This window comes from Coniosporium apollinis (genome assembly GCF_000281105.1).
Source record: "Coniosporium apollinis CBS 100218 chromosome Unknown supercont1.34, whole genome shotgun sequence".
NCBI classification, from domain to species: Eukaryota; Fungi; Ascomycota; class Dothideomycetes; genus Coniosporium; species Coniosporium apollinis.
Genome location: NW_006913296.1, coordinates 156,645 through 169,868, shown reverse-complemented (window position 1 = coordinate 169,868; position 13,224 = coordinate 156,645). Strand labels below are relative to the sequence as shown.

At 55.0% G+C, this 13,224-nt stretch overlaps 5 protein-coding genes and 1 non-coding gene across 6 annotated transcripts; 3 read left to right on the top strand and 3 right to left on the bottom strand.

Annotated features, from left to right (window-relative positions):
* Positions 1-166: 166 nt before the first annotated feature.
* Positions 167-1,036, bottom strand: W97_06689 (uncharacterized protein; the record flags this gene model as incomplete). The annotated part of the gene is made up of 1 exon (XM_007784562.1): positions 167-1,036. The coding sequence occupies one exon, from the start codon at positions 1,034-1,036 to the stop codon at positions 167-169; it is 870 nt and encodes a 289-aa protein (XP_007782752.1).
* Positions 1,037-3,416: 2,380 nt separating this feature from the next.
* W97_06688 (uncharacterized protein) lies at positions 3,417-6,528 on the bottom strand (the record flags this gene model as incomplete). The annotated part of the gene is made up of 4 exons (XM_007784561.1): positions 3,417-5,606; positions 5,653-5,765; positions 5,822-6,283; positions 6,333-6,528. The coding sequence occupies 4 exons, from the start codon at positions 6,526-6,528 to the stop codon at positions 3,417-3,419; spliced, it is 2,961 nt and encodes a 986-aa protein (XP_007782751.1).
* A 277-nt stretch (positions 6,529-6,805) lies between these two features.
* W97_06687 (V-type H+-transporting ATPase 54 kDa subunit) lies at positions 6,806-8,362 on the top strand (the record flags this gene model as incomplete). Its single annotated transcript, XM_007784560.1, has 3 exons — positions 6,806-7,100; positions 7,159-7,693; positions 7,747-8,362. The coding sequence occupies 3 exons, from the start codon at positions 6,806-6,808 to the stop codon at positions 8,360-8,362; spliced, it is 1,446 nt and encodes a 481-aa protein (XP_007782750.1).
* A 797-nt stretch (positions 8,363-9,159) lies between these two features.
* On the bottom strand, positions 9,160-9,286 carry W97_06686. The gene has a single exon. It is a non-coding gene; the product is annotated as a tRNA-Phe (tRNA).
* A 587-nt stretch (positions 9,287-9,873) lies between these two features.
* Positions 9,874-10,979, top strand: W97_06685 (uncharacterized protein; the record flags this gene model as incomplete). Its single annotated transcript, XM_007784559.1, has 3 exons — positions 9,874-9,925; positions 10,005-10,579; positions 10,644-10,979. The coding sequence occupies 3 exons, from the start codon at positions 9,874-9,876 to the stop codon at positions 10,977-10,979; spliced, it is 963 nt and encodes a 320-aa protein (XP_007782749.1).
* Positions 10,980-11,627: 648 nt separating this feature from the next.
* Positions 11,628-13,178, top strand: W97_06684 (uncharacterized protein; the record flags this gene model as incomplete). The annotated part of the gene is made up of 2 exons (XM_007784558.1): positions 11,628-12,126; positions 12,277-13,178. The coding sequence occupies 2 exons, from the start codon at positions 11,628-11,630 to the stop codon at positions 13,176-13,178; spliced, it is 1,401 nt and encodes a 466-aa protein (XP_007782748.1).
* Positions 13,179-13,224: the final 46 nt, after the last annotated feature.

The window sequence follows — 13,224 nt, the reverse complement described above, 5'->3', positions numbered from 1 at the left end:
AAAGTCAAAAAAGCTCCGAACCAACGCCCCTTTTTCAAGAAACCCAGCGGATATCATATGAACATGTGCCAACAGAGGAACAAAGCAAAGAACCGTCTCGCGTGATATGCATGTACGCAACGCCTATCAAAGGAGTCGCTGTGGTGCGGAGCACAATTCGTGGCCCTCAGAAAGAACCGCGGAAGTCTTTGAAGCCGAAGTCGAAATCCGACGCCGAAGACATTGAGGAATAATGGACGTGGTTTGGTGGGCTTTTAGGCGAGGAGCCGAAGGATTCGGGTGGTTGCGTGGGGGAGTAAGGGGTGGGCGGTCTGTCCTGGACCGAGACGCTGGACTTGTTTCGTGAATGATCGGTATGTCTTTCCGATCTCGAACGGCCTGAAGAGGGAGATGACCGCGGTGATCTAGAGGTCTCGGGACCGTATATGCCGAGATCTTTCTCAAGTACAAGGGGAGCCGCTGGTTTAGCTCTGGGTGAATGAGATGGTGGAGGCTGTTGTATGCTGCCGTATATTTCCAGCTGAGAATGCGCCACACTCGGTCTTCTCCAGGACTCGAACTCTGCGTCGTCGAGCGGGGTGACGGCGCGCCGGAACAGTTTCCTCCTGTTCCGCTTCTGTGATCGTCTCACACGGACCCATATCCATGCACATATCGCTACAACAAGCAAACCGCTAACTACACAACCGATCATAATTCCCAGCATCCGATTACGGTCCGCTGGGGACGGGGGAACCTGTGAAGAATCACCTGGCGTTGCTAGAGGTGCGCCATGGGACGTCGAACTGAGACTAGTCGAAGCGGATTTGGAGGGAGCTGGTGATGAAACCGAGGCGAGCGTAGATGTGATCAAGGATGGAGTAGTAAGCGACGAGGTTACTAAAGTGGATGTGGGATCGACCGAACGTATCGAGGACGGGTTGGAGGCGCTGCTGGCGGACGACCTCTCCCAGGTCCCTTGGCCCCGCACCTCTCTCACGCTTGAAAGAGCCAACAAGCAGAGGAAGAGCCTGCTAGACATTTGCTCGGGAGACATAGTGCCGATACGGGTCGCAGCCGCGCTCTTATTCAGATCCAGATGGCTGTCCTGGCAGTTTTCGGCGTCGTTACTCTGAGCACCCTGTCAAGCCTCTTGGAAGCAGTTGCGGAACTCTTCTGATAGGCGCTGTAGATGCATCGAGGCTCCTGAAGGAGTCTTGTATGCCTCTTGAAAGACTTTACGCCCCAAATACTGGCGTGAAAAGCGGAGGATAACGCAACGGTACGCGGATATGGCAGAGCGGATGAACGTCTTAAAGGCTGACTGAGACTAACAAGAGCATGAATCGCAAAACGAATCGATAGACGCGCAGCTGTTCTCTGTATTACAAAAGGCGCACAGCTGGAGCAGCCAGCGAGGATAGCAAACGAAATCACCAAACTTGAAAGCGGGAGTGGATCTAGGGTGAATATACTCATCAAGCCCAGTCATGAACGCCACACCATGCACCGAAACTCACCTTAGTGCTGTCTCAATCGCAGCGAAGCCATGGCTGGCAATCTTACCTGCCCTGAAGGACAGCATCTGGGCAGTCGAAGCAGGAAAAGGCTGGCCCAGGGGTGCCCCGCAAGAGCTGCAGGTACAAATCAACCAGCCTTTCCTGTTCGGGCATCTCGGCCGTGCTCTCGCCTCCGCTTGAACATGGTCAAGCGTGTGCTCGGACTCCAGACATCTGCCCGGGCGCTCCCCTAAAGGATGCTTCCGCTCTTGGGGGAGATCGTAGTGTATTCTGTGTGGCTTCTTCCAATGACGAGTACAAAGCATCTCGGCGGCCTATGAGGTTGACCTCCCGGGTTCTGCCTGAGACCTCTCCTGCACGAACGGATTGATTGATATTTAAGGGGCCAGCACAGACACAGTTCGCCGGGTGTGTTCCTATGAAGAAGTGCAACCCACAAGGTAGAAGTCGGTGTGGTCAGATGGGCAAGAGCAAGGACCGCGCATCGCTGTCGGAAGGCATTTAGCTCATGTCATTAGTTCCCTTAGTCTTTAGCTCCACCGTTGCAGAGAGCACAATCCCATTGTGCCGTTTTAGCGTCTGAGTGGACTCCACCTCCGACGAATCGCAGGCGTGCCTCGAGACGCACTCAAGGAGAACACCGTGGATTTCTTAGAGCGCCTCGTTGAGATAGATGAGCGGTTCCAGATTGCTTCAGATAAAAGCGTCGTCGTATCTATGCGCCATGAACTGCCACCAACCCATGGTTGACCGAGCATTGGCACCCGACTTCTGGATCACCTCATTGCCCCGTCGGACACCAGGGCTCGGCCCACTCAGCGGCCGACGTGGCTGAATGCGCAATCGCTAAACTGGGGTTACCGCCTGCCTATTGTAGTCCATGCTCACCGTCTTGCCTAGCTATGCAGGAACAGAAGCCGTCGAACTCCACTTGACGGTGTGGACTGGATGATTTGAGTCAGGATGTCTGTCGATTCGATCTCTCCTCAGATCTCGCGTTGATTTGCTTCGCATCGCAGTGATTCTCACGTAGCGCAAACGCCCTGCATCGCCCCTACATAGATTCCCATACCACGGCGAGTCGTCGTGCATGGCTCGGAAGACAGTTCTGTCTCGTGCCGTTGTCAGCTCTCGGACAGCCCCACAAGCCGTGCGGCGGTAGGTATCAAGCGAGCGCGAACCATTGAACAAACTTTCCAGAGAGCCTCTCGATGCACCAAATGCGCCAACAGACTTGCTTTGGGAATTTGTCAAGCGGCACTGTCCCTGCCAAGAGGCTTCAGCAGCGGCACGAGCGGCAGAGCGCGAGTGACGGGAAGGTTCGGGCGAGCGCGTGCTCCAACCATTAAATGCATAGATAGCTAGATAGGCGTGGAGTCTTATCCGGATAGCAATTGATCTCAGTGAGCTACGAACTCTGGACTGCTGCTTCACATCTCGGCCCACAGAGGACGTGGAGGAATACAGGCTGCCTACCTAGTATGGCGGTGCTAGAGCTTGCCTGCTTCTATGCTGCATCGCCGTAGACTTCCCCTGGATTGTAGATTTCCGCACTGTGGTGCCTACGCGCGTAAGATTCTCCCTGGATGCTCAAGTCCCTTGCCCGCAGCCGCCACAGCGGGTTACTCCGGGCTGTCATCGACTGCCATCACCAAGGCGTGCTGATCCAACGATGGCTCAGTCCGAGTCAGTCAATCTTGAGAGGACGGGAAACCCCGAATCTTGTGGGCTGATGGATGCAGAACACCGCTTCCATTGCGACTAATCTGCCAGCCTCAAGCGATCCTGTTAGCGAAAGCTGGACCCACTGGGCGGAGCCACCAATAAAGCAGATACCCCAAAGATCGATTTTCATGCACGGCATCTTGTTTACCGCCATTGTCCTGACCACCCGTTCCCAGATCCACGCGCCACCACCTACAACAGCTCCAGCCTAATCTTCCTCTTCCCCGTACTCTCCTCCGCCACATCGCTAATCCTGACCTTGACCTTCTCAAACAACTCCACATTCACCTCCCTTGACCCCCTGACCCTGAGCACGTAATTCTCGGCATCAAACTCTCCCTCTGGCTCTGGGGTCCCCAGATCCCTCAACCGAATGAGCCCTTCAATGCCAAACCTCGGCACAAACACCACAAATCCATTGCTAAACACCCTCATTACGAAGCCCTCTTCCTCAACCACACGCCCCTTAAGTGCCTGACCAACGTAGTACTCCACGCTCGCTCGCCCCGCCATCTGCGCGTTGCGGTGCCGGACGTTGATGTTCTTGCACACGGCCTCGAGCTTGCTCCTGCTGCGGAGGCTCGGATCCAGCGGCTCGTAGTCGATAGCGGCCGCGAGCTGACGATGGGCCTCCAAGTCCGCATAGCGTCGTATGGGCGAGGTGAAGTGCGTGTAGATTTCTGAGGCAAGGCCGTAGTGGCGGAACTCTGGGTATGCCTGCGTGCCGGAGCAGAAGTACTCGGCGGACATCATGCAGCGGGTAGCCATGATGCGGATCAGCGTGTTGAAGAAGGGCTCCTGCGGGTCTACGCACGTGTCGAGGGACTCGGCCAGTGCTTTGGACGAGTCGGTGCGTAATTCCATGCCGCGCTTGACTTTGAGCTGGTTCTGCAGTTCCTCGAAGTTCGTTCGCGGTGGTGCGGCATGGCGGCGTAGAAGCGCGGTCTGCGGGAAGGCGGAGTAATTCTTTCCGGCTACGGAGATGTTGGCGAGCAACATGAACTCTTCGACGAGGGAGTTTGTGTCGAGGAGGCGCTTGGTTTGTACGTCGACCGGGTCGGACGTCTCAGACTCGGTCTGGATGCGGACCTCTGGAGAGGCGAGATTGAGAGCTCCGGCGTCCATACGCTTCTGGCGGAGCTTCTTGGAGAGCATCAGAAGGGTGCGCATGCCTTTGGTCAGGTCGTCTTTCTGGGAAGCGTCATCGATGCGGATTTGAGCTTGCTCGTAGCTGAAGGCTTCGCGGGAGCGGATAACGGATTTGGTGAAGTTTGAGTTTACAACCTCAGCGTCGGGTGTAATCTCCCATAGTACAGAGAAGGCATAGCGCTCGACGTACGGCTTCAGGGAGCAGAGATCTGTACCTAAGAGCATTGGTAGCATGTCGATGCGCTTGTCCACTAGGTACACGGTGGTGCCTCGCATGCTAGCTTCCTTGTCCATGGCGTTGTTCGGCTTGACAAAGTGCGATACATCTGCGATATGTACGCCAACCTCAAAGTTGCCGTTCGGTAGTTGGCGTGCATGCAGCGCATCGTCAATATCAACGCATCCAGGCGGGTCAATACTGCAGACTAGAAGATCTCGCAGGTCCCTTCTGCCTCTCCATCCAGGGTCCTCAAGGCTGGCCGGGACTTTCCAGTCGTGTCCCTCTGCCGGCAAGCAATCGAGGACGGTCTTAGGGAAAGGCCGATACTGCACGTCGTACTCAAGTAGCAGTGCTTCGGTCTCCGCTCCTTTCGACTCCAGCTCGCCGAGTGATCGGACAAAGTGACCCACAGGGTACCGCGACTCCCGGTCCCAAGAGTCGATCGTGACGAGTACTCGCTTACCGAGGAGCTCCCCTGCCTGCCGCGTCCGTACTCTGATCTTCGGTATCCGCTTGTCCATTGGGATGAGGAAGACAGTCTGTTGCGCGCGGCTCTCCCTGTTGGATGTCCTTACGGAGTCCTTGTCGATATGCCCAACGTATTGCCGCCAGTTGCGCTTCACCACACCCACAACTCGAGCTGTAGGCTGTGGCCGACCTTCCACGCCCTTGCCCTGAACTCTCTTCACCTCTTCTTGGAGTGCGCGCCGTTCCCGGTCCGTGACCACTGCTTCGCCCTCCTCGACGTCTGGGTTGTCGTCCTTGTTAAATTCTTCCTCTTCGATGACCTTGGAGGACGGTGCTTTCCATTGATCTTTGGGTAACACCTCGACGACAACGACATCTCCTGATACAGCGCGGTTGCTGTTTTCCCTCCCTAAAATCAGAAGAGAGCGCTCAAATGCTGGCACGTGCACAGAGCCTTCCAAGTAGTTGTATTGTGAGACGTTGAAGATGCCTTGATGCATGGTGCCTGCTTTAACACCGGTCATCATCTTCGAAATCGAATAGTACTATAACTTTTTAGCCTCGGTTTACGCAGGAAATCGGAGACCCTACCTCAGGATATAGAAGTTCGACTTTGCCGCCGCGGTTATCGCGCTGCTCCCGCCGTTCGCTAACCATGTCAAGCAGCTGATTCGCATTCTCAAGTTCGGAAACGTAATTTGACACTGCGAAGCCCCTTTAGATACAGAACTGAGATTCCGATGCAGATGTAGATACTTACACGATAATGCAGAGATGCCCTCCGCTTCTGCTTTACGCAAGTTTTCTCGGTCATCGCTGATCATAACTACTGCTGGTGTCCGTCCTGACCTGCGCGCCTTGACAGCTGCTTGCAGATGCTGACTATACCACTGAACGGCTTTCCGGACAGCCCTGTCATTACGGTCATTGATGGTCTCGCCGGCGTCGCGGACCACGTAGGTTTCCTGTCTAAAATCGTTGAAGAAGACATAGAAACGCTTGTCCTCGTTCTTGGTCAAGCTGATGAGGCGGTGATACAGCGGCAGGGATCGATTTTTGACTTCTTCAAGAACTGTTTGGAGCACGATGACATCCCGGAACGCCGTTTCGACCTCGAACAGGTCCATTGCAGTGAGGAGAGCATTGGTGTCGGGAACAAGGTAGTGGCCTTGCGGGAAGCTCTTGGTACCTGCGGGCGTCTCTGAGAGTACAAAGGGAGACACTGGTGTCCCTGTTAGTCACTGATGTATTCTTAGTGAGATGGAGGTTACCCTTGTTGTGATAGTCGGTGGGAGCATTCTCCACGCATCTGGAACACAATCTAGATGAACAAGGGATGTCTTGTCTCAGGTAGAGCTCTCTGACAATCTTCTGTACCTTGCCACTCTTAGTAGACCTCACGTAGACTTTGCTGGAGAGGTTCTGCGCGCTGGGATCAGCGGCATATGAACGCTTCAAGCTAGTCATTCTGATAACCTCCTGATTTTCTTCCTAAAAGAAGGAGGTTTAGGACGTCAGATGTAGCTTGGTGTAGCCAGCACTTCGGCTTGTCCATCGAGATATTCTTCTTGCAGGCGGAGGTACTTCGGTTCCAGGAGGTTAATGCCAAGGCCAGCATTACGGGGCAGCTTCGATAAGGCTGCGGTGATGGGGCAGAAGCAAGCTGCCGTCACCGACCAAGACGAGCACTCCGAGCGTTCCAGCACTCCACCAACGCTCTTTGCAGCGCACATTCGCCGTCGCCATGTCCCTCGATCCGCCTGCCTACATTCTCTCCCTGCAGAACAACATCCGCGCCCGCCCCATCTCCTGGGATGGAGCTGTCCGCGCAAAGACCATTACCGATGCGGACCTCAAGAAGATCAAGTCGATTGACAAGGTTCGAAGGGAGCAGAGGCGGCAGACCATAGAGTCGGACCCTGAGAGCTTCGTCACACTGTTGTTGGGAGGAAGTGAGAGCAAGAGCATATTCGAGGCTGCAGCGAAGCGGCCAGACATCATACAGTATATGCTGGTCCTGTCTGGCGACCTCATCGATGGTACACCACTATACAACTCTGCGGGATATGCCGTTCAGCTGGAGCTTACAGTCTCTAGACATCCAGCCGCTTACATCCGCCTTGATCAAGCACGAGAACCCTTACAAGCCCTTCCTCCCACTACTTAAGCAGTCCAGCAACCCCGAAGACCCGATCCCTCTTCTCACGTCCTCCGTCCTGTCAAGTCTGATATCCCACGCTCTAGTTGGACAGACAAAGTCAACTGCGCCGTTAGTAGAGGCCCTACCTAAGCTCTACAGCTACCTCTCGTCTCTAGCCAAGAGCTCGGATGCCGGTCTGCAGGACATTGCGGTACAGGAGTACTCTGCAGTTCTGCGGACATCCAAAGCAAGACAGCTCTTCTGGAAACAACGGAAAGAGACGCTGGACCCACTCATGGACATACTCCGTGCGGCAGCTGGTTCCAACAACCGCGACAGTGACTCCACCCTGTATAGCGGTGGGGCCAGCATCCGCAGTACAACTGAAGTCGGCATAGGCGGTAGCGTTGGGCTACAACTCCTCTACCACGTTCTCCTCGTCATCTGGCAACTCAGCTTCGAAGGCAAACTCGTCGGCGACGGACTCAACGAGTATGCCGACCTCTGAAGCGGTAGGGCAATCCAGTGCTGACAGATACCCGTAGTGAACACGACATACTGTCACTCTACACCTCCCTCCTACGCTTATCTCCAAAGGAGAAAACAACCCGCCTCCTCCTCTCCACGCTCTACAACCTCCTCTCCTCAAACCGGCAAACCCTCCTCCCTGCTGCCGTCCTCGCTCGCCTCCCCTCCCACCTCTCCAACGTCCAATCCCGCCATCTCACCGACCCCGATCTCCTCGAAGACCTCCGCGCTCTCAACGAGATGTTGAACGAGTACACCAAGACGCAAACCACCTTCGACGAGTACGCCGCCGAGCTGCAAACCGGCCACCTCAGATGGAGTCCGCCGCACCGCAACCGGGGGTTCTGGCGGGACAACGCGCGGCGGATCCTCGAGGAGAACAAGGGCGAGCTGCCGCGGAAGCTGGCGGAAATCCTGGGCAAGAGCTGGGAGAACGACAAGCAGGTGCTGGCGATTGGGTGTAACGATGTTGCGTGCCTGGTTAAGGAGGTCCCGGAGAAGAGGCAGATGTTGGAGAAGATGGGGCTGAAGACAAGGGTTATGGAGCTTATGCAGGAGGCGGATGAGAGTGTGAGGTGGGAGGCTTTGAGGGCCGTGGGTGAGTGGTTGAGATATAATTTTGATGCGAAATGAGAATATGCGATGCGATTATGAGCGCGGCACGAGAGACTCGAGTGGTAAGAGGAGAGGCGCGCTGAGAGTATGAGGAGGTGGAGCGAGTCCTGGGCTGATAAATGGATGGTCTTGGCGTATATAGAGCGATATGTGAGACATCTTACAATCTCAATGACTGCACTGAGTACAGGCACCTGCTCAAAGTATATGCGATGCACGGATCGTTCGACTCGTTTCGCCCCTACCAATAGCTTAACAAGCTTATGAGGCTATATAAGCCGCCTTACGCCTAGGCCCCTAACTTAACTCTATCATCATGTGTGACAACGAAGCCTCCAATCTACAGTCAACGCAGTGCTCTACCAGTTCATGGTTCTCCGAGTCGAGCCATTTTTGCCACCTAGATAAGTGGACCAAAAGCATGCCGAAAAGACCGGTAGAAGCTGATAAGCTACATGGAATTGAATAAGCTTCAAGACTCGGCGATCCGTGAAGGTTCACCAGTTCTTCAGAAATCTGATGTTCACTACGAGGGTTCATTCTTATGAGTGCACTTAGTGGTTTACAGTATGTGCTATTCAGCCTGGACTATATTGAGAGGCTCCATTGCTACCACCTATAAATACAGCGTAGGGATGGTACAATCCGCGAAGGTCTGCAGGGTTTAGAGTTAATGTTGGTGGCCGGATCGAGGCAGTTCAGCCAGGATAGATCGACGCTCCGTGACATTGTAACGTTTAGAAAATACATGCTCGAGAGCTGTGGATTGACTCGTGAAGCTCTTGAGAGAGAAAAATGCAAAAAGATTGAACATGTAGCTGAAAGTGGTTTCGATCCACTGTCCTCCGGGTTATGAGCCCGGCTGGATGAATATCAGTAATCTATTCGGACCGATAGATGATCCGGTTTCAACTCACCGCGCTTCCGCTGCGCCATTCAGCTTTTCTGCTGTTCTTGGCAGGAATTGCTCGGCTTTTATAATTATAACGTGTTTTCAAAAGTTTCCTCGGATCAATCCGCCCGATTCTCCAATCTTGCACCCTCGCTCTCAAGCATCGTCTTGAGCTGACTGGAGTCACAGATAATACCCACTGGAGTGTGCATACACTCTTTATCTCTATCTAGATGTTGTTCTGAGGAACTTTACTAATAGATACTCAAACGGTCGCTCGACCACAATGGTTCTATGAGGTCATTGTCCCGCTGTGGTTCTTAGGTATTACACCGACGGAGGGATGGCTTCCGTCAAATTCCAAGACAGAGCCACGAGAAGCCTATCACACGGCAGGTTTGGAATACCCGAAGCTTACTGCTGATTACGCTGCGTTATTCGTCGTAAGCCATCGCTGTTAACTTCGGCAATTAAGTCAGGAAGCAATCGGACTTAGGAGTTCCTCTAAGACCGAACTGCTGCGTATAAGGTTATATAGGTGTCAAAGACCAGCAAGATCCCTCATTACTGCAAGTTCATCAACTGTAAGACTCTTACACACAAAGACATATCCATTCGCATCCAAACGTTTGACACTATGCCTCAAATCACGGGCAAAAACGTCGGGTCTATCGGCTACGGCCTGATGGGTATGTAGCATCCCATCTCTACATCTGCCCCAGACAAGGTCCGAAGGACTTCCAAGGCCGAAAGGCTAAGCATGTACAGGCCTCACATGGCGCGCCAACCCACCCTCCCAAACCCAGTCTTTCGCCGCCATGCGCACCGCGCTCTCACTCGGCGCGAACTTCTGGAATGGCGGCGAGCTCTACGGCACCCCTGAGCGCAACAGTCTCCACCTGCTCAACGAGTACTTTACCGAGCGCCCCGACGATGCCGACAAAGTCGTCCTGTCCATCAAGGGCGGCCTTAAGCCCGGCGAAATGGCGCCCGACGGCAGCGAGAAGAACGTTCGCCGCAGCATTGACGAGTGTCTACGCGTGCTCGATGGAAAGAAATTCCTCGACATCTTTGAGTGCGCCCGCGTCGACCCGGCTACGCCTATCGAGACTACGGTGGGTGCTATTGCCGAGTATGTCAAGGTGGGTAAGGTGGGCGGCGTTGGCTTGAGCGAGGTTAGCGCCGAAACCATTAGGAGAGCGGCGAAGGTGACCAAAATTGCTGCGGTGGAGGTCGAGTTCTCGCTCTGGGCGACGGACATCCTGGAGAATGGGATTGCGGAGGCTTGTGCTGAGTTGAATATACCTATCGTGGCGTACTCGCCACTAGGAAGAGGTTTCTTGGTAAGCTCCGAGTGTTGCTTACCAGCATTCTGTTTGCCACCTATACCTGACATTGCTGTGATAGACCGGCCAGATCAAGTCGCCGGACGACATTCCGGATGACGATTTCCGCAAGCACATGCCGCGGTTCCAGCCGGATGTGTTCGATCAGAACATGGAGCTGGTTAGACAAGTCGAGCAGCTAGCTTCGAAGAAGAAGTGCACGAGCGGTCAGGTAGCCCTGGCATGGATCAAGGCTCAAAGCGGCAAGGACGGCAACCCAGTCCTTATACCTATCCCAGGTGCGACGACAGAGGAGCGCATTAAGGAGAACATGAAAGATGTCGAGCTCAACGAGGATGATTTGGCGGAGATCAAAGGCATATTGAGCAAGGTGACGATCACGGGCGGGAGATACTGAGGGCCAGCAGCTCAGTTGATCAACGGTTAAGGAACTCATTGGCAGTGACAGTGGTATGCGCCATCTTAGAGTACATGTAGCTACCTGCTCGAGAAGTCAGTCCTGTGACTTGATGAAGGGTTTACAGCTTTCGTGACGAAGGACGATAGAGTCAGATCAAGTGTAGATTAGAGTGTCGGCATTCGGCTTCTGAAGAACAGGAACCGTCCGCATTGCAGAACTCTTTTGTTGCTCATCATGCATAGGGGATAGGAGGTGGACGAGACATGCTTACAGTCTATTCTAATCCCAACACAGTGCATGCTCATGGGGAAAGAAATGCAACCAGCGGTGAGTTCTACCTGTCTTCCCAAACTGGGAGAGCATACTGTAGCCTTAAGACAGGGGCGCCCAGAATCGAGTGTCCTTCCATGAGAGCGTTCAGGTGGCTCACGGCTCCGAGGCACCTAGGAGCGGCGAAGCATTGTTGATGGAATAAGGGAAGGTGAAGGTCGAGGTCTCGGAATTCTGTGGCCGACGACCCAAAACGTCAACACCATGGACAGCTTGGCGGAATTCGGCTTGTCCGCCCTGCCGTTTCACTTCACTTCACTTGCTCTTAACATTACATCACTCTTAATCTCTAATAACCGCAAGGCTTTTTCCACGATGGACTCGCCAGGCTCCCCGCTCTCCGAGCTGTCCTCGGACGACTTCGCCGAAGAAGTCAAGCCCGAATACAACCGCTCGCTCAGCGTCGACACATTCCACTCGCACCACATGGAGACAGCACGACCCGCGAAGCGCCAGAAGACCGGCGAACACAGTTTACGGCGCGTGTCGCCTGCGCCAAACTACGACACAGACATCAGCGAAGACACCGAGGGTAGCGTGCCGGCGTCACCGAACCATCCCGCCGATGAGGGTGACCATCCAGGCGGCCAAATAACAGCATGCCAGTGGGAAGGATGCGACGCAGGGGATCTGGGTAACATGGATATCTTGGTCGAGCATCTACATGATGAGCACATCCAAAGCCGGCAGAAGAAGTATAGCTGCGAGTGGATAGCCTGTAACAGGAAGGGCATCCCGCACGCCAGTGGATATGCGCTGAGGGCGCATATGAGGAGTCATACCAGGGAAAAGCCATTCTATTGCACATTGCCAGGTAGGTCGAGCTCTGGATGCCCTCTTTTGCCTGCCTTTCCGCATTGCTCAAGGGTCCTTGTTCCTTGTCCTTCTTTCCTCGAAGCAGGCCAAGGCCGGCCAGACATGCTATTCTCTCCAGGTGTACACTGACCATATTTACTGCCCACAGAATGCGACCGCTCCTTCACGCGCTCCGACGCCCTCGCCAAACACATGCGCACCGTCCACGAAACCGAAGCCCTGCGCCCCTCCGACCCCGTTCCAAAACACCACTCCTCGAACCCCACCAACAAAACGCAGCGCCTCAAGCTCATCCTCAACAAGGCCGGCGGCACCGCCTCCCCCTCCCTCGGCCCTACCAAAGAGTCCCTGCCCGCCTCGCCCTCCTCGCACGGCCAACACTTCCCAGCCACTACAGTTGCCCTCCCAAACCCCACCGAGACCGACCACGCCCCGGTCGACACAACCGTAACCTACCATCCCAGCTCCACCGGCGACGGCAGCTGGATCCCACGCTTCCCTCCCGACGTCAACCTGACCCCCGCTGAAGCCGCCCTCCCCGCGCCACAGCTCTTCAGCCTGCTGCGACGCCAACTCCACTGGGCAACCTCAGAGTCCGAGGAGCTAAAAGCCGAGCTCGAGGCGCTAGAGCGGCGACGGCGGCAGGAATGGGCCGCGAAAGAGCTGCTAGTCGAGAACATGCTGGAAGCGGAGCGGGCCTTCATGGCGCGGCGGCACTACGACCACGTCGAGGGCGCAGACGCGGAAGGTTGGAGCATGGAGGCGATGCTGGATGAAGATGTGAGGCCTGCGAGGGCGCTGGAGTTGGTTACGGGGACGAAGAGGCCGTGGTGGAGGGATGGACAGCCGGAGAGTCCGGAGACGGGATTGAGGCTAAGAAGGGAGAAATTTGTGAGGGGTGGGGAGCTGGAGGATGCGGAGTTGATGCGGACGGCGCTGCCGAGTGCGCCTGCTGCGATGGAAAGGGCGGATAGGGCGGAGGAGGAGGACACAGCGAGGATACTGGCTAGTTTGGGGGCGGGCGGGAGGACAATACTGGGATCGGTGTAACGATGTGTTGTGCCCACAAGGATGAGGTCCCCGAGGTGATCTTGGA